The sequence below is a fragment of the Pteropus alecto genome, unplaced genomic scaffold (assembly GCF_000325575.1).
Source record: "Pteropus alecto unplaced genomic scaffold, ASM32557v1 scaffold223, whole genome shotgun sequence".
NCBI classification, from domain to species: domain Eukaryota; kingdom Metazoa; phylum Chordata; class Mammalia; order Chiroptera; family Pteropodidae; genus Pteropus; species Pteropus alecto.
In genome coordinates this window covers 1,537,399-1,565,325 of record NW_006434441.1, presented here as the reverse complement: position 1 = coordinate 1,565,325, position 27,927 = coordinate 1,537,399, and the positions used below count along the sequence as shown (strand labels likewise).

Genomic DNA, 27,927 nt, shown 5'->3' with positions numbered 1-27,927 from the left:
AGCCCAACGAGTTGTCCTTGGCCAGACAAGAACAGGAGGCAGGGCTGAGTCCTGCCCTCCCCAGCTCTCCTGCATGCTGCGTGGAGGGCGAGGGCCCGCCTTGCCCTCTGTACTTTGCTGCTTGAAGCAGGTTTTCCTCTTCACCATCTGCTCTGCTCTCCCCGAGCTCTGAAAACTGTGTGGGCCAGCAGTCATGTGGCCTTGAGGGGAGAATGGCCTGCCACCTGAGGAGCACCCCCGCCCCGACCTCTCACCTCTCTGATGGAAAAGCAGCTGCAAAACTGCTGTCCTTGCCCCCATCCTTGCCTAGTGAGACCCCGCCGCCAGTGTGCACATCCTCACGTGGTGCCCTTATAGGTGACTGGCCGCCGCCTCTGGAAGAACGTGTATGACGAACTAGGGGGCAGCCCTGGCAGCACCAGTGCGGCCACGTGCACGCGCCGTCACTACGAGAGGTGCGCTGGGGACCAGTTATAGGAAAGCTGGGCAGGCAGAGCCATGGGGGCAGTGGGGAGGTGGGTGATGGAGAATATTCTGCCGTGTACAGGGGTAGGGCAGGATGGGCAGCATGGTGCAGGCCTTACACTCTGCTCATTGCCGCTGGAGTGCTGGCCAGGCTGCAGGCCTCCTGGACCAGATGGCGAGCGTAGCCCTGGCGTTGCCTGTGTGCACTCTCCTCAGGGGTGCCCACAGCTGCAGGGAGGAGGTGGGAGGGCTGGCTGTGCTGCCTGGTGGACCTGCAGCTCTTCCCCAGGCTGGTCCTTCCATATGTGCGACACCTAAAAGGGGAGGATGACAAGCCGCTGCCCCCTTCCAAGCCCAGGAAGCAATACAAGATGGCCAAGGAGACTCGGGGGGACGATGGGGCCACTGAGAGGCCGAAGAAGGCCAAGGAGGAGAAGCCAGTGGGCCAGGTGAGCACTTAGCCCAGCCAGACCACCAGCTGACCCTGGGCCTCCCTGTCCCCCGCCTTTCCTACCTGCCCCACCTGTCCGCATTGTGGTATGACTGCAGTGCTCCCTGCATAGAACCAGTTGTGCCACGTGGGGTCTGAACTCCAGTCTGCATCCCATTTCCCAAGCCCCATGCCCTTACATCAGGCTGTGTGTATTTAGAGGATTGGACACCTTTTGAAATTTTTGCACAGAGGTGTTGGAAGGGCTAGCAGAGGCTCTGGGGTTCTCCCTGGAGCCCTGCTGTCACCAGGTCCCCAGAACAGGATGCATGGCTCCTACCCAGTCCTGAGGCCTGGCCTTTTCTTATTCCAGATGATGCCAGGAAAGACTAAGACAGATGCCACAGACCTGGTGAGGCCCCCCAGCCAGGAGTCCTCCCGGGACACCACGGAGCAGCCAGGCCCAGCTTCTGGGTCCTCATTGCCCTTCATGGGTGCCAGCAGCTGCCCTGAGGCCTACAAGCGGCTCCTGTCTAGCTTCTACTGCAAAGGGACACATGGCATCATGTCACCACTGGCCAAAAAGAAGCTCCTGGCCCAGGTGAGCAAGGCAGAAGCCTTGCAGTGCCAGGAGGAGGGCTGTCTCCATGGGGCAGGTGGCCCCAACAGGGAGCCCCAGGTGTCCCCAGCTGCTCACCTCCCGGAAAGTCCCTCGAATCCAGGAGGGCCGTCCGAGAACCCCAGGCACCGGCTGGCCGCTCATGAGGGATCAGAGGCCCCCGGTGGCAACCTCAGGGAGGAGGCTCAGGCGAGCCCCCACCCTCCAGCCCCCATCTTCACTGGTTGTTTCCATGCCTGCCCCTCCAAGGTACTGAAGCCCATCAGCCAGCACCCCCGGGACTTCTTCTCCTATCTCAAAGATGGGGTGCTCTTGGGGCCCTCTAGCCAAGAGAGGGGGCTGCCGGCCAGAGAGCCACCGCTGGTGTGGGGTGGGGGTGCCAGCCGCCCCTCTGCATTCCGCAAAGGTGGTCCCACAAAGGACAGCCTCTGTCCCACGCCCAAAGCTTGCTGGGTGACCCCCATGGCCAAAGCCTCTGCTGACAGCCCTGTGCCCCTGCCCACCTTCCCTGGCAGCCCAGGCCTCAGTAAGCGCAGCCGGGAGGAAGAGGGTTTTGCCCCTTGTGGCAAAAAACTACGGGCAGTGTCACCCTTCCTCAGGGAGGTGGACACCAAGGAGTGTGGGGCCAAGTCTGTGGGGCCTGGCCTGGCTGTCTCCTGCCTGCTGGGCCCAGCCCTGGGGCCTGCACTCCCAGAGGCCTACAGGGGCACCATGCTGCGCTGCCCACTGAACTTTGCCAGCACCCCAGATCCCTTAAAGGGCCAGACCACACTCCCCTTGAGCCCTCTGGTCATCCCAGCCTTCCCGGCTCACTTCCTGGCCACTACAGCACCCTCGCCCATGGCTGCTGGCCTGATGCACTTCCCCCAGGCATCCTTCGACAGTGCCCTCCGCCACAGACTTTGCCCAGCCTCGTCTGCGTGGCATGTGCCACCTGCCACAACCTATGCAGCACCCCACTTCTCTTTTCACCTCAACACCAAGCTGTAGGTCGGAGCCCGCAGTGCTGTGCTGTGGAGGGTCTGATGTGGCCCGCGCTGGGGGACACTGCCAGTGGGCTCTGTGCCGGAGCCTATACCACAGAAGAGCTGGACTGTGCCTGAGCAGGAACGGGCCCCTGCCAGGACAGCCTGGCACAGAGGGAGGTGGAAGGAAGATGGGGTTTGCCGGGGGCTGGGGCCCAGTTGGAAGGCCCTGAGAAGACAGGTGCAGGGCCAGCAGCTCCCAGCTGGGGCCCTTGGGAGCAGAGGCCAGGGATGGGTAAGGGATAGCAGCTTGAGGCATCCAGGTGCCCAAGGGAAATCCAATAAAACGTGGTGTGAACCCACCCAGCTCTGAGGTGTGATGGTGTGACCTTCTGTGGGAATGTCAGGTGGGGACATACTTGTGGGAGCACAGGGAGCCAAGTGGAAAGACTGCCTAGCACCCACTTGGATCCAGAACGCTGCCACCCCACTGAAGGGTGGGACCCAAAGCAGAAGAGCCTCCTGCTCCTACTTCAGGCTGTGACATTTGTCCTGCACCTTGAATTCACTTTCCTGGTGGAGCCTCAGGACAACTGCCTGTTACCTTCGTCATTGTAAATGGGGGCCTGCGGCTCAGAGAGGGCCGGTGACTTGTCCAGTTTCCCCCACCAGGTAAGTGGCAGAGCAGAGGGGTGACTCCTGCACTGGGAGCTGAGCCACAAGGTCCTGGTAAGAAGGAGGCTCCTGTTAGCAGAGCTCCTGAGGGCTGAGATGCCAGCGGGAAGCCTGAACTGGCCTGCCCAGGAGTGGCACAGACTCGCAGGGCTCTCGCTAAGCCCTTCCTGAGCCCCCACTCACCCCCACTGGCCTGCCACGCATACAGGTGGGCCAGGTCCCACTGGGTGTGCCTGGAGGGAAAGGGGAGTGGAAGGGCCAGAGTGAGCCTGGGCGTCTGCATTGCCTCAGACGTGGCTTCAGGGGCTCCTGCACACCCTACTGCCCAACACCCCTCCCTGTGGGCTCTGGGGAGAAGAGGGTCCCTGTCTGGAAGGGAGGCTGCCTTGCAGAGGCACCATGCCCCGCAGGCTGTGGTGGTGGGCGTGGGGCCAGGCCCCTAACTTGGGCCTCAGATTGGTCAGCAGGTGGCTTTTGACTATCACCACTGGAACTCACTCTATCCCTGGGATGCTTGTGACCTCAAGCCACAGGAGGGGCAATTAGTATGGCCTCCCTTAGTTGCCAGGTGAGCAGAAGCCAGGGACAGGGACAGGGCTGCTTACCCATGGCCATCACTGAGTATGACAACTCAGAGGAGGGCCATGCAACACGTCTAGCACCAGGGAGTGGGCTGCCAGGGCTGAAGGCCATCTTGTTCAGCCTCCTACCTCTTATTTGAGGGCCTCAGTCAGGCACAGGTGAGGGAGCTGCTCTCCAAGTTGGTGCCAGCAGTATGGAAGTCAAGAGTGGTGGTCACCACTGCTAAAAACCCCCCTCCAACCTCCCGGTAACTGCCAGGCACCAGCCCAGGTAGCTGCAAGGAGCTGTGTGGCCTCCATCCCCTACTCCACAGGGTGCTTCCCTCCTCTCCCAGCCTCGGGGTTGGTAGTCGACAGAGGGGTAAGAGGACTGTGCTCTGCTATCTCCCTGCGGGTGCCCTAGGTGCTGGGCTACTTAGAATGTGTGGAGTCCTACCTGGGATGGGGCAGGGTCGCTGGGGTCCCCTCATCTTCAAAGGCACAGCGGCCTCTCCTGGCACAGAGGTAGCCAGGTGCTCCCGGCGGCTGGACTTGGGCACCGGCTGCTCAAAGCTGTGGTTGTGGCGCCCTCTGGAGGCTGCTCTGGAGACTCCGCATGGGGCATCAGTGTCCAGCCCATCTCTGGAAGAAAGCTGCGCCCTTGCTTGGGAGTCAGCAAACTCCTGGGCCTTATGCAGGCACGATTCCTTGAAAGCCTCTGTGCGCCCTGTCCCACAGCTCCACTGTGCCAGCTCTGCATGATTTTCTCACTCCTCACAGTTGTCCTCACAAATGGGAAAAAGCTCTGAGATCTGGAACTTAGGGGGTGGGGCCACCAAGCTGGGCTGAGCAGGAGGAAGCCTGGCTCCTGGAAGGGCAGCCTGCACGTGCCTCTGGGCACTGCTGCCTGAGTGGACAGGTGTGGCGCAGGTCGGCTCACTATCCTTACTCATGTGTGTTACCTGCCAGGTCCTGACAGTCTCTGACTGCCCAGGGACCCACAGGCCAGCAGGAGTGGCAGAGCACTTACCTTTGGGGTGTAAACTATTTGGGGTCATTTCTAGGACCCCTTTCAAATTGGCTGTGCCATTAGAGCTGTTGATGGCAGTGAGAATTTCTGACCATATGGGACCACAGCCTGGAGCTGGGTAGTGGCTTCTGCCCCTTGAACCGGGTGTACCTGCCCATTCACTACCCCTCTTGTCCCCTACCCTAAGGGGCCTAGCCCCAGCCAGGCCACCCACCTGTAGGCTCAGGCTTTTCCACCTATCAAGTTGGAGTCCTGCATTGCTCAGAAACAGACAGCAGCCCCCATTCTTTGTTGTCATCGATGGGCCAAGGCCAGTTTTCTAAGCAAATGACTCCAAAGATGTCACTGCTGGAAAACTCAGTGGGCTTCCAGCCAGGAGGGCAGGGCAGACTTGGGTCACTGCCATGTTGCCCGTGCAGTATCCCTGGCTTATGGGCTAGCAGGGCAGGTGGCAGTGGTCTGGACAAGGTCCCCATCACACTCACTCCTGTGGTGTCTGCAGCGTCTGCCCCTCCCGGGGCCACGTCGGCACACCTATGAAGTTAGCACGGTCATTTCCAGGTTCTGCGCTGTGCCCAGAGTGAGGCGCGGAGAGGTTTAGTGCTGGGCAAAGGCAGGTGACCTGTCCCTGAACAGACTCCTGGTTCCCAGAGGACTTTCCCAGCTCCTCTGGCCCCTGGCCGCTCCTGCAAAGCCAATATCACCTGCCCACAGCAAGTGGCAGCCACTGCCCAGCCCTGTTTGTGGGGCCCCCAAGGGGAGAGAAGGGGCTCCTGGGTAGGAAAGTATGGCTGCCTCCTACCTTCCCCCTTCTCCCAGGGCTCCTGTCTCAGGCTCTTAGAATTCATCCCACCAGTCACTGGAGGGAGTTGCGGGGTGGGGAGGAAGATCAAAGCTGCAGACAACTGATTGAGTTGTCTGCAGCTTTGGGCTCAGTGTAAAAGTGTGCAATTGATTGGCAATGTCTGCCAAGGCCCAGGGCAGGCAGGGGTACGTTCACCTGCCAGGGTCGCTATCTACATGATGACTAGCTGGTGACCACCTAAGAGGCTAACTCAATTCCTCGCCCCACTGCCACCTTTCAGCCAGGTCCTGTGCAGAGCCGTCTGCTTTTCCTCCCACATGAGCAGGGCCTGGGCAGGGGGTCGGGTGGGCATCACTTGCCTGTGAGCTGCTGAGTCAATGCCTGGGTAGTAATCAGGAAGGCAGCTTCTTGGGAGAAATCCAGGTAGGCTCCCCACTCCTCACCCATCGCAAAAAAAGTCTTTCCACCATGGGCTGTGTGGACAGGGGTAATTGTGACCAACATTAGGAGTGGAGTTGGAGTGAAACAACTGCAGTGTCATTTGTAGGGTAACCACTGTGCTTTTGCGATGGGGTCCGTGGCCTTGGGTATGGAGAAAATCAGTACTTGGTAAATTAAAACAGTCATTCCAAATCCCCTTGTCCTTGCTAGCTGAATTTCAACTGAGTCTACAGCACCACCTAGGACTAACGGGACATGAGTGGTGGAAGCATCATGACAGTCCTGCTCCCCACTTCCCCAGTCTCCTGGCAGCTAGGAGCCATGACTTGGCTCTGGCCACTGACATCTGTCATGGACAGACTTGTCCCACCCCCCATTCCAGTGTTGAAGCTCTAACCCCCACTGTGACTGTTTGGAGATGGGGCCTTTAAGGAAGCAAGTAGGGTTAAGCGAGGCCATGGGGTATGGCCCTAACCAAATAAAACTGGTGTCCTTATAAAGGACATCCGTTGCCCTTTTGAAGAAAGGGGGTCATGAGAGCAGGCTTCCAAGTAACTTGTAAACGTATTTATGACACATGGGCTGTAGAATGGTGTCCCAGTCTGCCTGCGGCTGAGTCCAGCCTCAGTGCCAAGAGCACACCACTGTAACCCAGCCCCAAGACTACCACCCTAAGACATGGCGCTCCTGTTCCCCGAAGGGTGAGTCAGGATCTCAAGGGTTGAAACTGAATCAGTAACAATCCTGGCCTGGCTTTGTGTGACTTTGCATCGACCTCATTATCAACATCTTGACATGTGCCCCTTCACACAGATACCCGAGCCATAGTCGTAATGATCGAATGTTGCTTTTGACTGCTGACACTACTGGGGTTGCAACAGAGAGCCCACGGCTATCCCCAGAGTGGTGCAGCCTGACCTGGTCCCTGTCATGGAGCTGGCTCAGGGTCGCAGCCATGCTCCAGGAAGGCCCTGTGTGTCTTGGGTATCCCAAGTCTTCCTTGGAGTCTAAAGAATCCCAGTAGCCTCCCCATGAACCCAGATGCAATGCCTGCTACCTGCCACTTGAACACCATCCGTCACCCAGATGTCCTTTGTGGTGAACGTCCAGGGACCTCAGCCGTAGGTCCCAGACAGTAGCCGCAGCAGTGGTGTTGGGCTGAGCCTTGCCCCTGTCAAGTCAATGATGACTGAGAGGACTTGCTAGGCCTTGTGCTGAGCTGGGCCGCCTACTAGCCCTCCACGGCCAGCACAAGGGTACTGACCTTCGGGGGGCCGGGATCTCTACTCCATCACTTTTGCCAGGGAACACCCCTGAGGGCAAGGAGCTCGCAGTGCCCTGAGCTTCCATCTCACAGGTAAGTGAAGGACTCTGTCTAGGCAGGAAGTCGGGCCTCTGGTTTGAGGAAGACTTGCCAGGTAGTGAATTGTAATCACTCCAGAATTTCCAGGAAATACAGCTTTGAGTTCAGCTCTATTCAAGCACTAGGTCCAAGAGTGGGGTCTGGCTAGTCTACTCTAGGAGAAACCTCACTGTCATTTGCATGCAAACAATGCCTGGAGTTTACAAGGCAGTCCTTGCCGGCTTCTTTGCCCCATTGTTGGGCCTTGTCCAGTCTGTGTGCCAGAACAGGAAGTAAGGGGAAGTCAGATCAGACACCGGAATTTGGAGTAAGTCAGAGAGAGGAAGAGGAAGAGAGAAGAGAGGGAGGGAAAGATGGATAGATAGATATGTGTCCGCCCCAGGAGAGCAGGCTTCTATGGACCTGCGGGGGAGGGGAGGTAACGATGAACACCAAGTGCTGTGGGGCTCTGTCACCAATGGCCTTCTACCACCTTTCTAAGCCGTTTGGGCCCCTTCGTGTTGCCCTCTCCTACATTATGAACCATCTTCCCAAGGTACAAGCTAGGAAAAAAATCATACTCCCAAGCTCTCTTGCTACCACCAATTGGACATGACACATAGATTAGTGAGGAAGCCCTGGGAGGCAGTGACCAATGGATGTGATGACTTCTAGAGGTCACATTCCTGTTGGTGAAAGACAATGAGCTTCTGTTTGCTACTCCTTTGTGTTCTCTGAGCTCAAAGCAATTAAGAAGTCATACCCATGGGAAGTGAACAGCCCACCGATACGAAGTGTTCAAAACTGCGAGTTTTGTTCTTCTCTGTGTACTCTTCACACATGGATGAAATTTAAAAATTGAAGCTATAAGACCTGTTTGTATGTTTCTGTGCTTGAGTGTGTAGTATAATCAAATTAGGTTAGATTACAGACGTCTTAAAGGACCTCTATTTCAACTGAGAATTACTTTAGAGAAAAGATTTTCTATAAATTGAATATTCCTAAAATCACTGCGAATTAAGGAAATTGAACCACTAATGCTTTCAATGTGGCAAAAAGGCATTCTTATACAAGCTCATCCAACTGTTTTACGAATTCAGTATCACATAATTTACAGAACTCTTTTGCAAATGAGACTAATTTAATACTGTTTTAACAGAAACAGCTATGTCTTTTCTGCACTATCAGTGTTAAGTATAGTACAAGCTTACGTTTTACCTATTTGGGACATGCTCTTACTAAACCCACACAGGTTTACTGATCGAGTAAGTTAGCATCACTTCATTTAGTTTAAGAGTATGGAAAATTTATATTTAACCAAAGTAAATCATTATTCTGACAAATTTTATTTTAACACTAGTTATATTTTGCAGTATGTCAACTGGAAGGCAGTTTCCAAGACCTTTAAGTAACTTAAAATCTTAGACTGATTCTAAATTGAGTTAAATAATTGATAATCATTCAATTCCTAAATCATTTCAATAAAATACTGAAACATTAGTTAAAAGCATAATCTTAGGTTTATTTTGCCTCTTTAAATGGTACTGAAGGCCATATATATGTGTGTATACATATAGATGTATAATATATATAGATGTATTTTATATATATATATATGTAAACATTTTCATTTTTGCCTCCTTGGGAAGTTATACTGTAAGGAATGTATATGGCCATAGAAAGTTGTGAGTTTGCAGAAAGGAATTTTGAGTGGTCAAAGCTGGCTAAGATTTGATGGGTTTATTTACAAGATTTCCAACAAGAGCTTTAGTATTAAATACTATACTGATACCAAATAAGAATTTGTTAAAATGGCAATATTTTCTTGGGTTATTTGTCTTCTCCTAATAAGAAATTGTTAAAGGTTTTTCTTTACCTTCTGACTTATCTGTCTGGAGGGCAAAGATTCTGTGTCTTACCAGAATGATTTCCCACACTTTATGTTGACTTTATCACGTCCTTGAAAATTACCAAGACAGTAAATGTTAAAAGTTCTAATCACAGGAGAAAAAAAACTTGTAACTTTTTGTGGTGATAGATGTTAACTCACTGTGGTGATCATTTTGCAGTCTACACAAATATCAAATCACTATGTTGTATGATTGAAATACAATGTTATATGTCAATAATATCTTAATTTTAAAAAGGAAAAATAATAAAAACTTTGGAAAGAAAACCAAGAAATGAAAACACAGCATACCAAATCCTACAAACCCAGCAATTCCATCCCACCAAAACATACGGTATATGCAGTCACTGAAAGATGTGCAGAGCAGCATTATTTAGTGACCCCACACTGGGAGCCACACATCACATGGTGATGTATTCGTACAGTGAAACACTATAAAACACTAAGAATGACCAAGTGAAACCAACATGGATGACCCACATGTGATGTTGAAAAAAGCCAGACATACACAAAAAAGTACACGATTACATCATTGTAAAGTTTCAAAACAGGCAAAACTAATCTCTAGTGGTGGAAGTCAGGGAAGAGGTTATATGGAGTAGGAGGAGACAATGTGATAGTGTTTGTGTGTTGTCTAGAAAAAAACATTGTACTGTACACTTATGCACTTTTCTGCATGTACACTGTATTTCAGTAAAAAAGTTCACATTTTAAAAAGTGCCATGTGTAGAATCCCCATGTTGTCAGAAAGTTGTTTTAGGGTTTCCTGTGCTAGAGCGGGCTCGACAGGAGGTAAAGACTTTCGTCTCTGTCCCCTATACGCAGCATCCTAGCCCGGGAAACAGCCAACACTCCCTGAGAGCCCCCACCTTACTGCTAAGAACCAGAAAAAGAATGAGCCCTTCCAGATGTCATGGTCCTTCCCAGCCCTCTGTCATCAGCTGTGTGGCCCTAGCAAACTCCCTTCCCCTCTCTAAGACCCAGGCCCCTCCTCTGGGAATTGAGGGAGGGGCCAGAGACCAGAGATCCTCAAAGCTCACCTAAGGCACTTAGGAAAATGAGGATCCCACGGCCTGACCCCAGACCTGAGTCATAAACTGAGGGTGGGATTTGGTCATATTTCAAAACCCAAAATAATTCAGTGAGGTGGGTGTGTGGGAAACAGGGCAAGCACCATCTCCCAAGGTCCCTCCCAGCTGTTATTCACCTGGCCTTTTGCCCCGGTGGTTCCTGGGCCCAAGGTCCTGGGTCACAAAGATTAGGACAAAACAGCCCCCATCAGACACCTGCCTATTCTTTAATCCATTTACTTTTACTATAATCACTATCACAGGACTTAGTCTATATTCTCTGTTTAGGGTATTTCTTTTTTCTAATTTTGCAATAGATTTAGCAAGTTTTGCTGGTTTAAAAGGTTTACATTCTATTTTTGTTCTGAGTGTGGTTATCATTGCTTTAAATTCCATTCTTATGCTCATATACTCATACTGGTTTCTTAGTATTTTTCCACAATAGGACAAGTTTCAGCATATTTTAACTTTTCTTTTTAGCCCTTGCATCTGTCCTGGCCCCAAACACATTACTTAGAATTTTAGTTCTAGATAGAGATAGATTATATTTTGTGCCTCACTTCCTATACAGTTCTTGCTACTATGTCTGGATTTCTTTCTAAATACTTCTTTCAGTGAGTCTTGAGTGGCAGCCTTTTGAAGCCTGTACACTTGGGGACATTTTTATCAGGGCCTCATGTTCAAATTCTATGCTCACTCCTTTTAATACATAAAAAGCACTAATGAATGACTTCTTGAATCTGAGTCTCATTTTGAGATGTCTCATGTCAGTCTGAGGCTGGGTCGAACTCTGCAATGGGTCTGCATTTTCCCCATGGACACCTTTAGGATTTTGTGTCTTTGACTATAGTATGTCCAGTCCACATGTGGGTTTTCCTTATTGCTCCCTTTTGAGACTCTGTGGCATATTTTTTTTATTTTATAATTTTTTAAAATTACAGTTGACATTCAGTATTCTATTTGTTTCAGGTATACAGCACAGGGGTTAGACTTATTCTCTTAATTCCTAAAAATTCTCTTTTATTTCCTTAGTTTTATTTTCTCTCTTCAAGACTCTTGTATTCTCCATATTTCTTGGCTTCTCTTGCTGCCTTCTGGTAGGGTTCCTAGCGTAACCTTCCCACTCACTAATTCATTCTTCAGCTATATCCCTTTTTCTTTTCATCCCGTCATTACCTTGTTTTAATTATATATGTTCCCTAACTGGTATTACATCTAGTTCTTTTTTGGTGTTTCTTTATTGTTGTTTCATCTTACAATTTCTAACCTTACCTCCTTTTATATAGTCATCATGTATGAACTTCTTGGTTCATCTCTTCCAAAGACTCTGCTTCAAAGGCATGTGCTATCCAGTGTGATACCTTTTTATGAGGTGATTGTCTCTTCAAACGTCAGTTATTCGGGGGTTGGTGTTCAAGAAGGCCAAGTGGAAACCAAAACTTTCGATCCAATGAGTTATGGTAATGAAGCCTTTAACCTCCATCCCCGCTGTGTCGCTGGAGACAACAAGCTCAGCCTGGACATCCATCTCTACCCAGAGGTAATATGCATGGGTGGCATCAGCAAAGGCCTAGTGGGGTCAGAACCCTCACACCGCCCAGGAATAACCAGGACGTGGAGCCCCTGCCGTGTAAACTGAGGCAGTGTGAGGAAGAACAGCAAGGCAGCCCTTCCCATTCTGGCCACGTTGGCATCGGCAGAGGTCCAGAGAGAGCTGGAACTCCCACCCCACCCACGGGCCCTGTGGAGCTGTAATTAAATACCAACGTTCATGTCCCTGGAGTCTGGGGGAGTAGAAAGGGAGGGTGGGGCTGAAGAAATAATGGCTGAAAATTCCCCAGATTTGGCAAAAAGGCATAAGCCTGCAAATTCAAGAAGCTGAGTAAACCCAGACAAGCCCAAAGAAAACAGTGCCGAGACAAGTCTGAGGACCCAAGACAGACAAAAATATTGAAAGCACAAAGAGAGAAACAGCACCTCATCTATAGGAGAACAAAGAAATTGAATGATAGTGAATTTCTCATCAGAAACCAAGGAAGCAGTGTAATATTTTCAAGTGCTGAAAGACTAGTCAACTCAGGATTATATACCTCCAGTGAAACTATTCTTCAGTAATAAAGGAGAAACCAAGACATACAGATTAAGGAAAAGTGAAAACATCTGTTGCTAGCTAATCTTCTCTAAAAGAATGGCTGAAGGAAGCTCTCTAAACAGAAAGGGAGTGATCAAAGTAGGAACCCCGGAACATGAAGGAAGAAAAAACACTGTAAAATAAAAGTATGGATAAATACAATAGATTTTCCTTCTCCTCTTGAGTTTTCTAAATTATGTTTGAAACGAAACATATAACTCTGTCTGACATGGTTCTCAACAGATACAGACAATAACTTTAGAAATGGCAGAGAATAAAGAGATATAAAGGGAAGTTAAACTTCTCACTTCAAACTGGTAAATGTGGACACCAGCAGACTGTGGTAAGTTTTCTGTATACATAATGTGACATCTAGAGCAACCACTAAAAGCTATATGAGGAGATACACTCAAAAATACTACAGATAAATCAAAATGGCATTTAAAACAATGTTCAAGTAACCCACTTGAAAGCAAGAAAAAGAAACGCAAAAACAAAAAACAGAAAACACTAAAACGCCTGACTTAAGCCCTAATACATCTATAATTACATTAAATGGAGGTGTTCTAAAAACACCAATTAAAAGCTAGAGACAGACCTCGGCACTGACATCAGAATGTCAGATAAAGTAAACTTCAGGGCCAAGAAAATTACCAGATACGAAGAGACATCACATCATGACAAAAGGGTCAACCCCCAGAAAGACATAGGCATCCTGAATGTGTATGCCCCAGATGACAGAACTGCAAAATATGGGCAACAAAATCAGAGAACTGAAAGGGAACACGGACGATCCCACAATTACTGTTGGAAATTTCAACACCACTCTGTCAACAACTGGTTAATTGTTGGAAATTTCGACACCACTCTGTCAACAACTGGTAGAAAGACTCCACAGAAAATCTGCAAGCACATAAAAACCTGACACCACCATCAACCAAAAGAATTTTATTAACATTTACAACACACTCCACCCAACAGAACACATACTCTTCTCAAGTGCCTACAGAACATTTATCGAGATAGCACACCATATCTAGGACCACATGCGAACCTTGACACGTTAAAAAAAACATGAGGTATCACTACTCACCTACTAGAATCACTAACTAAATAATAAAATTTTATTATTAAGTAAATAAGAGACAGTGTCAATGACTGGTAAGGATGCAGAGAAACCAGATTTCTCCTAGATTATGGGTGGGAATAAAATGGAACAGCTATTGTGGAAGACAGTTTGGAGGTTTCTAAAAGAACCAATAATCACAGTCCTGGGCATTTATCAGAGACAAGTGAAAACTGATGTTCACGCAAACCCTGCTTGCAAATGCTAGGAGCAGCTTTATGTCACTGCTGCAACCGAGAACAGGCGAGGTGCCCCACAGCAGGCGGACAGTGATAGCCCTGGTCCATCCACAACACGGAACACTCGCTCGGCAGCAAGAGGCAATGAACAACCAACACATAACAACTTGGAAGGACATCCAGCACACTATGCTGAGCGCGAAAAGGCCACTCTCCAGAGGTTATAGACCATAGGGTTCCATTCGTCTATCATTCTGTGCAGAGATGCTACAGGTTAGGCTGGCGGGGTAGGGTGCGTGGCTGTGAAGGGGCAGTGAGAGGGAGAGCTCTGGTAGTGAGCAGTTCTACATCCCGATGCAGGTACAGGGATAATAGAACTACACACACTGTACTAACATCATTTCATAGTTCTGATACTGTACTGAGATGTAAGCGCTGGGGAACACGGGACAAAGGGCACACAGGATCTCTCTGTATTATCACTGCAGGTTACACACACACACATGCACACCTCTAAATAGCCCAACGGGTAGTTTTAAATCCCTCTATCTTCTTGGACAGGTAATAATGTGAACCACATAACTCCAGCCCCTGGATACTGCCACCAGGCTGCTGGGAGATGCTCAGAACTAACCGTGAGTGGGACCGAGGCTATCAAGTTCACTGCTTTCAGAATTTGAAAGGAAAGACAGACCGGCAATCCACGAAGGGCCCCAAAGCTGAAAAGCCCCGTGACAACAGGGTGAAAACTGGTCCCTGGCAAGTCCATCAGTCAGGGTCCCCTGCGAGCCTGCCTGCTGTGAGAAGAGAGGCCCTTTACGAGCTGATTTGGATGGCGAATGGTTCCTAACATGTAGGCTTTAGAAAGGGAGCTAAGAACGTAACAAAGGTTTTTGTGCATCATAACCGCTATGGCCCTGTCCCTATACTCCCCAAATTCAAAACAGCCATCACCTGAACAGTCAAGTCCTCCTCTCTCACTTCCTGACTCCCTGAGCCAGTGAGGCCAGAGTTGGGAGGAAGCACGAGAAGGCATCAGGTCTCCACTGCAGATGGTAACAAGTGAGTCCACCAAGCAGCCTATCACACTGGCTCCAACCCACAGGGGGTCCAACGCCAAGTGTCAGGGCCTGGGCTTTAAGGATAGGAGGGACAATCCTCTTGAATACAAACTCACAAATGATCTGAAGGTTGGAATTCATTCATTCACCTCAAAATCTATATCGAAGAGGGGTAGGCGTAAGATGTGCAAAGGGATTTCAGCTTCTCAGTACCCAGGGCAAAGGACCCCATCTGCTGACTCAGGCGGATGAGGGCCCCACCGTGGCACAGCAGTCGCTTGAGGCCTGGTGAAAGTAAACTGAAAAGGATGATATGAAGGCCAGGCCACCCTCTCCTCACCTCCTGGGCTGATCTCCACTTCCGGTCTCCCATCTCAGAGCCCCTGCACAGAGCAGACTAGTAGAGCAGACACTGGCATCAGGCAGCCTGGGTTCTAGTCCTGCTTCTGCCACTTCTTGCTGTGTGCCCTCTGCCAGTTTCCTCGCCTGTAAAAAGGGAATTACAAGACCTACCTCACGGCACCAGGCATCAGTGAGACGATCAGACGCATTACTACATCTTAGCTTTTGTTTTCTGGGCCACTTCACTGGGTGGTTACCACAAAACACACAGAGTCAACTGAGAACAAGCTAGAACAATGTGAAGCTGCTTTTATTTTCTAACCGTTTTCGCTAACGTAAGAACAGAACCATCACAGCAGCCCAGCCTGTGACCCAACCAGTGTGGGGCCAAGGACAGCAGAGGTCTTCCCTTATCTCAAAGCAGAAGGACCTTTTCCAGGGCATTAACATGCATCTGTCATCTAAGAATTTAACTAAGGCTTCTCGATCCTTCTGCATCTCCAGCCAGTAGTAGCCCCATCTGAGGTCACAGACTGCACGGATGCTGACGGGTAGAGGAAGCTTCCTTTTACATTCTAAGAAGAATGGGTGGAGAAGACGTGTGGTGCTGGGGGACACAAATCTATGAACTGCAAAGACTCCTCAGCCCGTCCCTCTAAGGTGAAGCAGCAGCTGTGTTTTCACAACTCCCCTGCTCCAGTTCTGGCATCCTTCAGGGTGTACAGCGCAAGCCTCAGGAAGTCTCCACGGGAAGCGCCCAGGTTTACACAACCACAGGGTACACAGGGCCAGCATCTTTCAGGAGCAGCCCCTCTCGGCTGCCTTGGTGGCACTCTTGAGTTGTGACAGCTCTTCAGGACCCTCTGTCTGTCCTAAGTGATCCCTAGAAACTTCATCTGGTCTCATACAATCTGCTGTTCTCGGGTGCTGTCTTTTTCTTACCAGTCTTGTAACCTGTAAAGTTATCAGTCCCCTGACCCATGGATGCCTGTTTCAGAGTTCATAGCTTCCTAAAACTTATTAAATGCCACCTGAATTTCAGAAAGCGGTTACCTACCAGCTAATGCAAGAACACAGGCTAATGCTATATGAGTCACCACTGAGACTAGCTCTGTAGGAGGCAGGGATGGAGGATATGGTGCAAGATGCCCTCTCCACTATCACATACATATCCCCCTTTTGTCTGAGACTCCTGCACACTGCACATCCCTCCTGGCTGCCAGACTGCAGGTGGCTATATGCTGCCCATGGGTCAGGACCGGGGCCACAGTTCCAGCCGTGGCATGCTGTGGGCCCGCCCCACCTATAGATACTGAACAGAGTCCCACCTGGGTGGCCCAACTTACCACCATGACTGGGGGATGGAAGAGAAGGGAAGGGAAAAGAAGGGAAGGGAAGGGAAGGGAGTCTGCTCCTGATAGTGGGTTCTAAGCTGAGCCTAAAAGTACCTTGCACACAAGTCTCGTGAGGGGAGAAGGTGAGACTCTGAGCCACTTTTAGCAATTATTCCTCCAGGAACTGCCAGCTCCCAAGCCCGGCAGGCACCGGAGTCCCACACAGTGGCATCAATGCCAATGAACTTCCCACTTCTACACAAGAAGACAAGTCACAGGAAGCAGAAACAGAACATGGAGGCACTGCCTCTGTCATCTTGATGCCCCTGGTTCCCAGGACAGTCCCTCGAAGCACTGCAGACAGAGATTTCAGGGCCTGAGGTTTCTTCTCTGACTTGGCAAATTCTTCTCACCTCCAGCTGAATCACCATTCCTTAGGGACCAGATGAAAAAGCGTCAAACCCAAATGGTTTTCACCATAAGACTTGGTGGCGCCTCCTTGAAGCCAGTTCATTTGCTTTGCTGTCCCATTGCTCTTCGTTAGCCTTTCTGGACTCGCAGGCTTTCTGCGTACAGGAACTGCCCTTGGCACGAGGAAAACTGGAGAGGCTGGCTTCTACCTCCTGCTGCTCCCCACGTGTACAGTGGCCAAAGGAACTAAGAGTAAACAGCCCAGTTCTCTGCCCTCTTGTAGGCTTGAAATTAGGATTTCCCATCTCAGCAGTTTATCCAAGTAGTTCCTAGAAGGGAGCTGCATGCTCCCCTGGCTGCTGGGGAAGGCAACAGCAGTGTCCCCAACCAGCCCTTTTGGTACTGACCAGCCAGCCAGTGGGCCAGCATGAGCTCGGTCCTCAGCTAAGGGCTCTCTGTCCAAGCCCCCGCAGCCCTGGGCGATGTGGATGTCTCCCAACTTGGCACAGGGGTGGCACAGACTTCCAGAAAGAGCTCCTTTATGAAGTGCAGTGGGCGGTCCAGCACTGCTACTTGGAATAAGTCACAGAGCATGCTGGGGGAGAAGTGCCTTTGGTCCGTGCACGGCCAGATCTGCTGAGGAGCCTGGGGGTCTGGGAACCAGACCTGTAGAGGCCAGGCGACGATGCTTCGCCTGCTGCACCATGTCACTTGGCCTAGCAGCTTCCCAAGACCCAGAGGCCCAGCCCCGAACAGTTGGCGGAGAGGTGAAAATGACTGTTTTAAGAGGTCTTCAGACCAGTGGACAGCTCAGCAGTACAGCACTTGTGCCTGGTGCTCCCTGTGCACAGCCATCACCAGCCTGGTGCAGGAGAATGGTCGCACATGTCTTCAGGGGGCTGGAGGCAGGCGCTGTGCGGGAAGGTAGTGTGCAAGGGTCAGAACTTTGCCAGGCCAACACACCCAGACCCTCCGACCTCTCATCCCACCCCTGCGAATTTATGCCAAACTAATTCTCAACAGGGAAAAGCTGGGTGCACTAGGACATGTGTTCTAGTGGCCAAGTGGCTCAGAGAACACGAACACTGCAGCAGAGTCCCCTACCACTTTCTAGGCAGTTACTTATGCTCTGAGCCTCTTTTTCCTCACCTGTGAGCCACAAGGGACAGCACCTATGCACCAAGTAGTCATGAGGTTAAATGAGACAATCCACACCAAGCACCAGAGCATAACCCCTGCTCACCCAGAGTGAGCACTTACATCACGCACAAGGGCAGGAAAGGATGCAGGGAAGCAGAGGAGAATGTCAGGGGGGCAGAGTTGAAGGGAGGTTCCCATACTTGTTCTAGCGATACTGCTTTTTCAGTCTGTCTACTCTTTAAGTGTGGAGGACGGCCTGAATTGTTGAGCCCTGTGGCTCAGGGGGAAGGAAGCAGGGGAGAGAGCTGGACTTTTTTCATGAGGTTCCTCCGATTCCCTGGATTTCACCTTTGTAAAACTCCGGAGGTCTCTAAGAATGCAGCAGAGAGGGGAAGACGGAGGGCCTGTCCACCAAAGCTAGAAAGGGTACAGTGCCCCTGTGTGCTGACCTTGTCCCAGGCAGGCTGCAAAGATGCTAACCCTCCTAGGCAGGAGCACACCTGACAATGACCTGTCTCTTGGAGGTGGCCGCAAGGCCACAGTGTGACCAGAGAGGAGAAAGACCTGGGGATCACAGGCAAGGACTCATTCTCAAGATGCTGACACAGGCACGGCAGCCTCCACCCCGCTTCTCAGCTGTAAGAAACACGTAACCCCCCCGCCCCGCTTCTCAGCTGTAAGAAACACGTAACAGTCCAGCTCCCTGAAGGAAACAGTAAATATCCACCAGTGCCAGAAATGAAACAGATAAGTGCTTTCACAAATCTCAGAAGCTGGTGTTTACAAACATTTTTCTTTCTATCCATAAATATTGCAATATGTAATCCCAAAATTAAAGGGGATTTTTTCCAAATTTAAACACTAGAACTAAACATAAAAAGTTTAACAATTCCTTAATATTAAAAATTATCCAGTCAGTGTTCAGATTTCCAATCATCTCATAAATGTCATAAATGGGTGGTTTGTTTCTCAACCTTTAAACATTCATTTTCCCAAAGCCTGAGGCGATTCCAAGACAGCCCCTACTAATTCCACCACAGTAATCACCGCCTCACCAGACTAGCTGACAGAACCAAAGCCCAGAGTGGCTGAGGAATCTACCTGGGATCATACAGTTCGCCGAAGACGAGGCCTGACAACCTGGGGGTCTCCCTGGTGTTACACTTTCTGGCAGTCTGAGCGCACACACACAGGTAACTGCCAGAAGCTAAGCTTCTAAGTCAGCATGTCTAACAAAACCACCTTTGTCTGCAAGGAAAGAAGTACCACCAGAATCCTCCCACGAATTATACCCACTTTACAGAGACAAAGACCAAGCTCTAGAGTCCATGCCGTCAAGTAGAAATCACATCTTGACCTCACTCCTGCTCTTCCATTCAGCCCCAAACGAGGACACTCAGTGACCTCTGCTCTTCCTACCAACCAGCCCATGTACCTTGTCCCCTACAGCGAGCTGACGGACCACCTAATGGGAGGGTGCCGCCTGGTGCAGACCTGATTCTAGCTATGCGTCACCATGCTGTCAGCAAGGGTTAGGGCCACCTGAAAACAGGCCTGGTGGTGCACGGGTCATTTCCAGCAAGCCACCAGAAGCTGATCATTTCTGTGCTATATGAATGTTATGGAATATGAGAAAAAATAAAATACTTCCCACTGCATTCTTTTAGGTTAGAATTACTCCCTTTGCACAACGGGACAAGGAGAGCACACCCACAAAAAAGCGGGGGCGGACGGGAAGAAAACCACAGGCCAACCTCACTGATATACACAGAGGCCAAAATTCTAAGTAAAATAAAAGTACACGTGCTTTTCCTCTGAAGCACTGGGCTTCTTTCTTTTTTTGTTGTTTTGTTCTCTTTTTATAGTGTCTTCTTTCCTATGTGTGCACAATAAAAATAAATCTAGGCACGTGCAAAAAAAGAACAGGACATACTAAATCTGAAATTTAGACAGCTCAATACTAGGAAACAGTAAAGTAATTCATCATTTTAACTGATTACAAGGAAATGTTTATGCTGATTCATCTCATCCATTTCCAAAAGGGCAACAAAAAAAAGGGCAACAAAAATTCAAAACCCACTATTTATCAAGAGACAAGAAAAGAATAAAGAGGATATTAGCAAACTAGAAACACAGTGGGTACTTCCTTAATTTGAGGGCCTGCATTATCAAACAATTATATAAAGCCTATGTAGCAGCAGATAGGTCAAGGGCACAGAAATCTAGAATGAGAACCGATGTCAAATGAATGAACTCATAGACAGTTAAGATCCCTTCCTCACTTAGCATATAAAAATAAGGTCCAACTGTACTGAAAAACTAAAGGTAAAAAAAACAAACAAAAGCCTTATAAGAAAACAGTTTTAATACGGGATGATGTAAAGTCCTGGAGACAGCCTGTGGTGATGGTGACACAACAATGCCAATGTACTGATACCACTGAACTGTAAACCAAAAAAAAGGTAAAACGGTAATTGTGTGTATATATATTTCACCACAATTAGAAAACTAAAACATAAAAAAAGAAAATGCAAAAAGGTTATTATACTCTTGCAATGGGAAGATCTTTCTGAAAACAAAAAACCTTGGAACCATAAAAGGAAAAGATCTAAAGATTTTACTGTATAAAACTTTTTAATGAAATAATCCATGTAAAAGTATTTACACTTTGTCTGATAGAGTTTGCCTTCAATAAATGTGTTTCCTATTAAAAAAATATCTTTTTAATGCCTGTATGGCAAAAGAGCCAGAAACCAAAGGTAAAAGACAAGCACTTAACACTTTGATAACAAGAAAAAACTAAACAAAGGCAAGCAACTGACTGGAAGAAAACACATGCAATTTGTACAGCAGGTAAAGGAATAACACCTGAATATATACAGCTGCTATAAAACAAACACAGAATACTATGGGCAATTCATAAAAGACATACAACCTCGTAAGTAATCAGGAAATCGCACATTAAAGTAGTTTTACTTTTTATCCATCAAATTGATAAAATTAAAATACTCATCTCCACAACTGACACCGTAGGAGAATAGCTGTTCTCATTAACACTGTGGCCTAAACTGGGAACAAGCAAGTCCTTCTGAAGGACAACCAGGCAGCAGCTTGCCAGACGGTGAGTACACGTACTCTTGGCTTACTGGTTTCCAACCTGCAGCAATCTCCCAGGGTGCACAGATCATGAGAGGGGTGTTCACTGTACCATTATGCATAGAATCAAAAAAACAAAACACAATCCAACTCTGTACAGGAGGTGGTGACACTCGTTTTCCCACACCTGCCCCATGAATTCAGGCAGCCACAGGTAAGACACCTACGGTCTCTGCAATCAATAGGAGAACACGTCACGATGTTCAGTAAACAAAGCCTAGTTATACAAGTCTGTCCATATTCTGTGATCTCATTTTTGTCAAAAAATATAAACAAAAAAAAACTTTGTACAGAAAGAAGTATCTAGAAGGATGGATACCAAACTACTGACACCATCTCTGGAGCGGTGTCATGGGAAACTTTTACTTTCTAAATTGTATTATTCCTGTAATGTCTGGATTACTAAAAATAAGAATGACCAGCTTCATAATTGAGAAACGAGTAAAGAAATGGGAACAACCCCACCGCTGTGCAGAACAGTGGGGAGGGGTGGCTATGAGCCCTGTGAGTGCAGAAGTGCCCTCTGCAGATGAGCCTCTAGCCCAGTCAGGAAGCCCCTGCACACAGGGTGCCATGGCAGGGCAGGGTGGAGATGCAGGGACCAGGGCCTCCAGCCAACAGGCTGTGCAACACCTCCCCACACCGCACAGGAGGCCCTGACGAAACAGTGGGAGCCAAAGGAGAGCACACCCCACTCTAGAAGCAAACTACGGTTTTCTCTAACTTCTGACCTTGAGGTAGCTCTCAATCACAAGATTAAAAACATTTCACTCGAAAGGCCATAAAAGAAATCGGATCGGCCAAGGAGAACCGATGGTGACTCTCAGGTGAGAGCCACAGAAACCTAGCTGTGCCCTACAAAGGGGTGCCAAGGTCTGGAAGGGCACAGTGCTGGGGAGCCTCAGCACGACAAAGCTGAGAGGGGGGAATAAAGGGATGGAGGGCGCATAAACAAAGACATTAGTCACCAAGTGACCCCCTGAACGCTCTACGCACATAATCCTCACAACAGTGCAGTAAGTGGACAGAAAAGGAGGCTCAGAGATGTCCGGGACTTGCTCCAAGCTCCAAAGCTATGAACCGCGAGCCTGCATTTGAATCTAATTGGTCTGCAAGCCTAGGGCACTGAGGTCTCCGTGCCGTGGACTGTCCCGCATCTCCGCAGGGGCACTCACCTGCGAGCTGGAGGGCAAAGCCTGGGGGGTGGGCTCTGCAGCTGGGGCCCCTGGGCCCACGGGGCTTAGTGTGCTAATCCGGCTTGGCTGCCCACGCAGGGTCAGGGTGATGGTGGTAGGGACCTTCAAGCCTAAGAGAGAGAGAAGTAGGTTTCTTTGTCACATCCCCACTCGCCTTTCCTGGGGAATTTCTTTCCCACATAATACCCCTCTTGGCCTCCCACCTCGGCCTCCTCCCCAGCTGGGTCATCTGCGTCCTGTCAGTTTGCAAGGCAACAGGAAGCAGGCTGTGTTCTTTCCACCTCTCTGGGGGATGAACCCTCATAGCTGAATCCCTCAGGGTCAACACCAGGATCCTGTGGGGTTGGGTACAGTAGCAGACCTTGCCCACGTGGAATGGGAAGGTCCCATATCTGGGAGTCCCCATGTTCTCAGGACAGACTCACCTGATGCTTGGTTAGAGATCTGCGCCAGGCCAGGGAGGCTGCTTGCCAGCTTGGCAAGGCCCCCATTGGTCAGCAGCTGGTGGATTGCTGTGGGCTTCCCACCAGGGGTGGCACCCAAGGAGGAGAGAGTGGTGGCCACAGGAATGGTACGGACAATGGTGCTGGTGCCTGTGGTGATGGCGCCCAGGCTCTGCATGGGGCTAGGCAACTTCACACTGGTGGCCTATGGGACACACAAGCCCAGGTGATCAGCGCTGTGGCCCAACAACCATGTCCGAGTGTGGAGGGCCAACAGCACATTGTTAAAAGCTACTATGTATGTATGTGTGCCACCGTATGCAAGGTGCTCTTTCTTCCAGGCGTTCCCACATGTTATCTTATTTAATCCTCAAAACAACTCTGTGATGGACGATTATCCTCAATTTACAGATACAGGCAAGGAAACGAAGAAACAGAGAGGTCAAGAAACTGGCCCCACGTCATGTAGTAAGTGATGGAGCCTTAGCTTTTGATGGCCCTCAGCTGGGAAGCCAAAGGTTGTCTGTCCTTGACCTAGACTGCAGACAGACCCAGTGGCCTTGCCAAAACTGAGCTGAGGAGGCCTCTTCCCCACACCTGCCCGCCCCAGCAGGAGGTAGATGTGCACCTGTGAGGCTGGCCCTGGGGAAGGATTTGCTGGGAGGCCAGAGGACTTGCTGCTGATATCCTGCAAGCTGAAGCTAAGGCCTTGGAGGAGGCTGCTGGCTGACGTGGCCCCTAAGAGAAGATAAAGACAGATATCAGCACAAGCTCAACTGCTTATCCCAAGAGCAGCCATGCTTGTCGAGCCTCAACAACCAACTAAACATCATGTCCTACCCCTTGGACATTCCCAATACTTGTGGAGGTGCTGGCAAGGGTTCCCCCTACACACATGCTGGATGCCCACACAAGGGAGGGTACGTGCAGACCCACGGTCTTCAACTCCTTCTGCACGTTCCAACCTGCTCCAAACCATCTGTCTTATATCCTGGACAGCTTTGAAAACCCAAGAGAACCTGAATCTCACTTTTCTGAACTGTAAATTCCCCAGGGAAGAGTAAGGCCTTTTTAAGACAAAAGAATTCACTTTACACACAGCCCAGGGGCCTCACAGCTAAGAGGAAAGGCCCCCTGAAGGAAAAAGGAAGCTGCAGTGCCTTGGTCATGCTAGGCTCAAGCACCTGGCCTTCCAGTGTTGGGTGGGGGTGAAGGGACCGAGGAGACACCTGCAGGCAGAAGCGTCTCATTCATTGATGCTCATCAGGTATGTTTAAAAGCACCAAAAGGAAACACTAGATCTACCTCTCCTACCAGTTAGTCTCTCTCCCCGCAGTGTGCCTGCACGCAGGAGTGTTTCCTCACTGCACACTAAGGCCAAGAACTGTCCCTCACCCACTCACATGAAAGGAATCCCAGCTCCATACCAACCTTCCCTGACAAGTCCAAGACCCCAAGGAGTGTCCTCCAGATCCTACTCCTAGGACGCTTTCCTGGACCGCCCTCCAGCACCAGCCCAGGCTCTGCTTGGAGGTAGGAATGCTAGACCCCCAGATACCTGGGAGGGAGCTGCCAGGAGAGGTGGCCACCAGGCGACTCTGGAGTGTGTGCAAGGCACTGGGTGCAGTGCTGCTGGAGGCCACCGAGGAGGCTGGGCCAGCAGAGACACCCCCTTCAGAAGCACTGGACCTGTACACAAAGACAGGAGCTCCGTTATCCAAAGGTTAGAGAGCAGCAGACCCTGGCAACACAGGGCGGGTACAGAGGGGGCCCACGAGGTGTCAGCAACAGGCACAACGCCAAAACCTTTGGTTTCCTCATCCCGCCTTTAGAATCTGGCCTCTAGTCCTTGTAAAAGTCAGGCCTTGGAGCAAAAGCTACAGGATGCACTGCAAACTCCAGGTAAAAATGAACTCTGAGTTGACCCAAAAGAAAGACAAAGATCCCACTCCGAAAGAAGCCACATGCCCCAGAATGAAAGAATCCAGAATCCACCATCTTCCCAAAGCACTAAGAGGACCAGAACAAGGTAAAAAGAAAGAAGGGAGCAGAGCCAAAGAAACCAAGAAGTGGACTCACTTGGTTGTGGTGAGAAGCCCTGTGAGCTCCTTGGACCCTGCTGACACCTGCCCCAGTGTTACTGTGATGGCCTTCCCTCCTGTGGCCGCAAAACAAAACCCAAGGCCACCGGTCAGTCCTATCTGGCCTACCTTCCATGTTCCAAAGCTAGGCAAATGCAAGATATTATGGACAAAGACTGGCAGATGAAAAATAAAAGAGAAAGGAGAAACGGGGTTATTTTTTCTTTCTACTTTCTAAACTTTCTATAATGTTTTATTATCTCTGATAGAAACAAAACCAAACCAGAACAAAACAAACCCCAAAATATGTTTTGAATGGCCCCAGAGCTTCCTCTGGTCCGCATCCTGCCTCCCTGATCCTAGTTCAGATCAGGTCGCTGCCTCCCATCCCCACAGGCCACCTCTTGCAGTGAAGTAGAGGCTGAGCCACCAGTAAGCAGCCTGAGAGGGCGACACTAGGTGCCCTGAAAGAGCTCGATTAGCGTTTACTAAAACAGCCATGGGAACTCACCTCCCAGGAACTCACCTCCTGAGGCTCCTCCTTGGGAAGGAGTGCAGGGCCCTCCAGCTGGGTCTCCTTGGGAGACCAGGGACACCTTGATCTTGGGTCGCTTGGAGGTCTTTGTGCCAGGGAGAGGGCTAGGGGGCTGGTGCCGCTTCAGCTGGACCCTCAGATCCTCTTTCTCTGCTTCCTCCGTTTGTTCTGATGAGATGGGAACTAAGAGATGGAGCTGGGGTGAGGTCCTCTGCGGTTCAAGAAAGCCTGACAGACACTGATAGGACAGACTCACACGAGCACAGTTGTGTGGGGACACACAGAAGAATCAGCTATGCACAGGGTCAGGCTTCAAAGATGACAGCCACTGCATCAGTCCCTTCTCACCCCTCTCAGAGAATGGTGCCACCTCTATCCCTCCCCATGTTCTGGAGTCAGAAGGGGACTCTGAATTGTGGAAACAATAAAGAGATGCCCTGACCCTAACTAGCAAAGGCCAAGCGAAACACAGAGGATTCCCCACAGTGGGTCTAAACAGGTCTTCCGGACTCAGAGTCTGACCAGTTGCCCTGTGGCAGGCCCGGCAGGCCTGCCCCCAACACCGCACAGCTGGAGGGCGGGACATCGCCAGGAAGCAGCAATGGGAGAGCAGACTGCCCAGTCCTCTCTGCATTGGAGACTGTCACAGGGCTCAAGTTCCTCTGCCTTGGGAGCCCGGGGTAGAGGGCTCATTTGCCATACAGAGAGTGAGAAGGATTGCCACCAGGACTTAAGACTGGCTTCAAGGTGCTCCTAGGCAAGGAGCATCTCAGCCAACACATCTGTACAGCTCCTGCCCAAAAGTAAAGGGGAACAGTGGCCCATGTCACCACCTGGTCCCCAGGTCACCTATACTAGTACAGAGAAAGGCCACCTATTCACACATAGAATCAAACAGACTCATACTGTACAAGGCCAAGCCGCTTGGACTCAGACTGCCCTTTAGGCTTCCTCGGAGACCCCCTCCTCTTTAAACCCAGAAGCCCCCCTACCTCCAGTCTCTCTTCTTAGCATAGGCAATGGGAGTGGGGGTACCACAGTCACATGAGGGTGGAGGACTGGCATGGACCACATGGAGCTACTCTAGACCATAGTCAGCACATAACCAACGGAAGGCTTGCTTAGGGGATAAAGGAGTCAACTAAAATCAGAATTGGAGGAGGTAATAAGAGGGAAAGGAGTTACAGTTTTATGCTGGTAAGTTGCTGATGTGCTTGCAGCAGCCAGGATGGCAGCAGGAGACCAAAGGCAGGGAGGAAAACACACAAGGAAACTCAGGCTCAGAGGCGATGGCCACAGGCACACACAGGAGAAGCAGAGCCAAGAACCACAATAAGAGACAAGAAGAAAAAAACACTATGAGAAGCAAACAGAACAGAGAAAAAGCAAAGATTATGGAATAAGCAAAAGGAGTCAGCAAAAAAAAAAAAAGAATCAGAAAATAGAAAAAGGCAGAGAGAAAAGAACAAGAAGAAACCAAACAGGGACAGAGGGGAAGATAGGGTGGGGAGAGGCAGAGGGAGGAGGTGAGAGAGCGATACTCACCAAAGAGACAGGAGGAGGTGCCAGGAGGAAGAGCCTTCCTCACCAGCATATTTTGTTTCAGAAAAGCAGCAAACTGTGCTGGAATGAATCAGAAAGAATTACAGAATCACAGCCAGTCAGAGAAAGGAGAAATTGAGGGGAAGTAAGAAAAAGATAGGAAAGTGCTCTAGAAAATAGTCAATAGGGCTTTTTCTGAAATCACTGCAGGGTCTGAACTGACTCTGCTCTCAGCAGTTCCACGGAGTCATCTATAAAGTGAAAATACCGAACACAGGGCTGCTGCCGAGATGCTCAGAGCCACATCAAGTCAAGCGCCAGGAAGAGGGCATGGCAAGTAGCAAGGGCTCCACAAACAATCACAGACCCCTCTCCTTTGTCTATGAGCTCTAAGACGCTGCCAGAGCCAGGGGCCACCGCTGCTGGTCTCCCCAGGACATTCTGGGACACAGCTCACCAATCAGCCTTTTGGAGCTCCTTAAATACTCAACTAATCCCCTCTAGATCCCCTGCAAATGCTGGCTCTCTCTACACTGAAAGCCTAAGGGGACACCACTGCCCACCCAGAAGTTGGCTCTGGCCACCACCTGAAAAGGTCCAGGTCACAGAGCACCCACATGGGCCCTGGAGGCCTGGCCTCACTGGCCTTCCCTGATCCACCCACACTTCTGCTCCTTGTTGGCACCAATCTTAAGGGCCACCTCCTAAGAGGCCTGGGTTTATGTCCTGACCCTCTGGCTCCGCTAAAGAAAACACAGGAAGCAAGCAGATTGGCCTCCTATCATCTCTGTGTCTCTACGTGACAGCCACCTCTGGCTGTTGTCTGTCTCCTGAACCTCAGATGATACACACTCCTGGACACATCCTCAAACACCAACGCCCAAGAGGCTCCAGCGTGGGGCCACCTAGCTGGATCAAAGTGGGGCCAGTTGGAGGCAC

General features: G+C 50.1%; 2 protein-coding genes across 10 annotated transcripts in view; one reads left to right on the top strand and one right to left on the bottom strand.

The window, feature by feature from the left end:
* The window catches only part of ARID5A (AT-rich interaction domain 5A), an 11,480-nt gene extending 8,635 nt beyond the window's left edge, over positions 1-2,845 (top strand). For 4 of the 6 annotated variants that reach the window (XM_006909430.3, XM_006909429.3, XM_015587452.2 and 1 more), the window contains 3 exons: positions 358-455; positions 755-914; positions 1,269-2,845. In XM_006909430.3, coding sequence (XP_006909492.1) covers positions 358-455; positions 755-914; positions 1,269-2,504 — 1,494 coding nt within the window. In that variant the 3' untranslated portion in view covers positions 2,505-2,845. Of the gene's footprint in view, positions 1-310; positions 456-754; positions 915-1,268 lie in introns of all 6 variants that reach the window. The other 2 variants (XM_025045055.1, XM_015587453.2) reach the window with 2 other exon arrangements.
* Positions 2,846-8,835: 5,990 nt separating this feature from the next.
* Positions 8,836-27,927, bottom strand: part of KANSL3 (KAT8 regulatory NSL complex subunit 3) — a 41,436-nt gene continuing 22,344 nt past the window's right edge. For 2 of the 4 annotated variants that reach the window (XM_025045030.1, XM_025045033.1), the window contains 7 exons: positions 25,438-25,629; positions 24,910-24,988; positions 24,389-24,519; positions 23,459-23,568; positions 22,813-23,035; positions 22,367-22,497; positions 8,836-15,294 (listed from right to left, as the gene is read on the bottom strand). In XM_025045030.1, the coding sequence (XP_024900798.1) occupies positions 15,145-15,294; positions 22,367-22,497; positions 22,813-23,035; positions 23,459-23,568; positions 24,389-24,519; positions 24,910-24,988; positions 25,438-25,629 (1,016 nt within the window). In that variant the 3' untranslated portion in view covers positions 8,836-15,144. Of the gene's footprint in view, positions 15,295-15,439; positions 17,808-20,179; positions 20,480-22,366; positions 22,498-22,812; positions 23,036-23,458; positions 23,569-24,388; positions 24,520-24,909; positions 24,989-25,437; positions 25,630-27,927 lie in introns of those variants that run through there. The other 2 variants (XM_025045032.1, XM_025045031.1) reach the window with 2 other exon arrangements.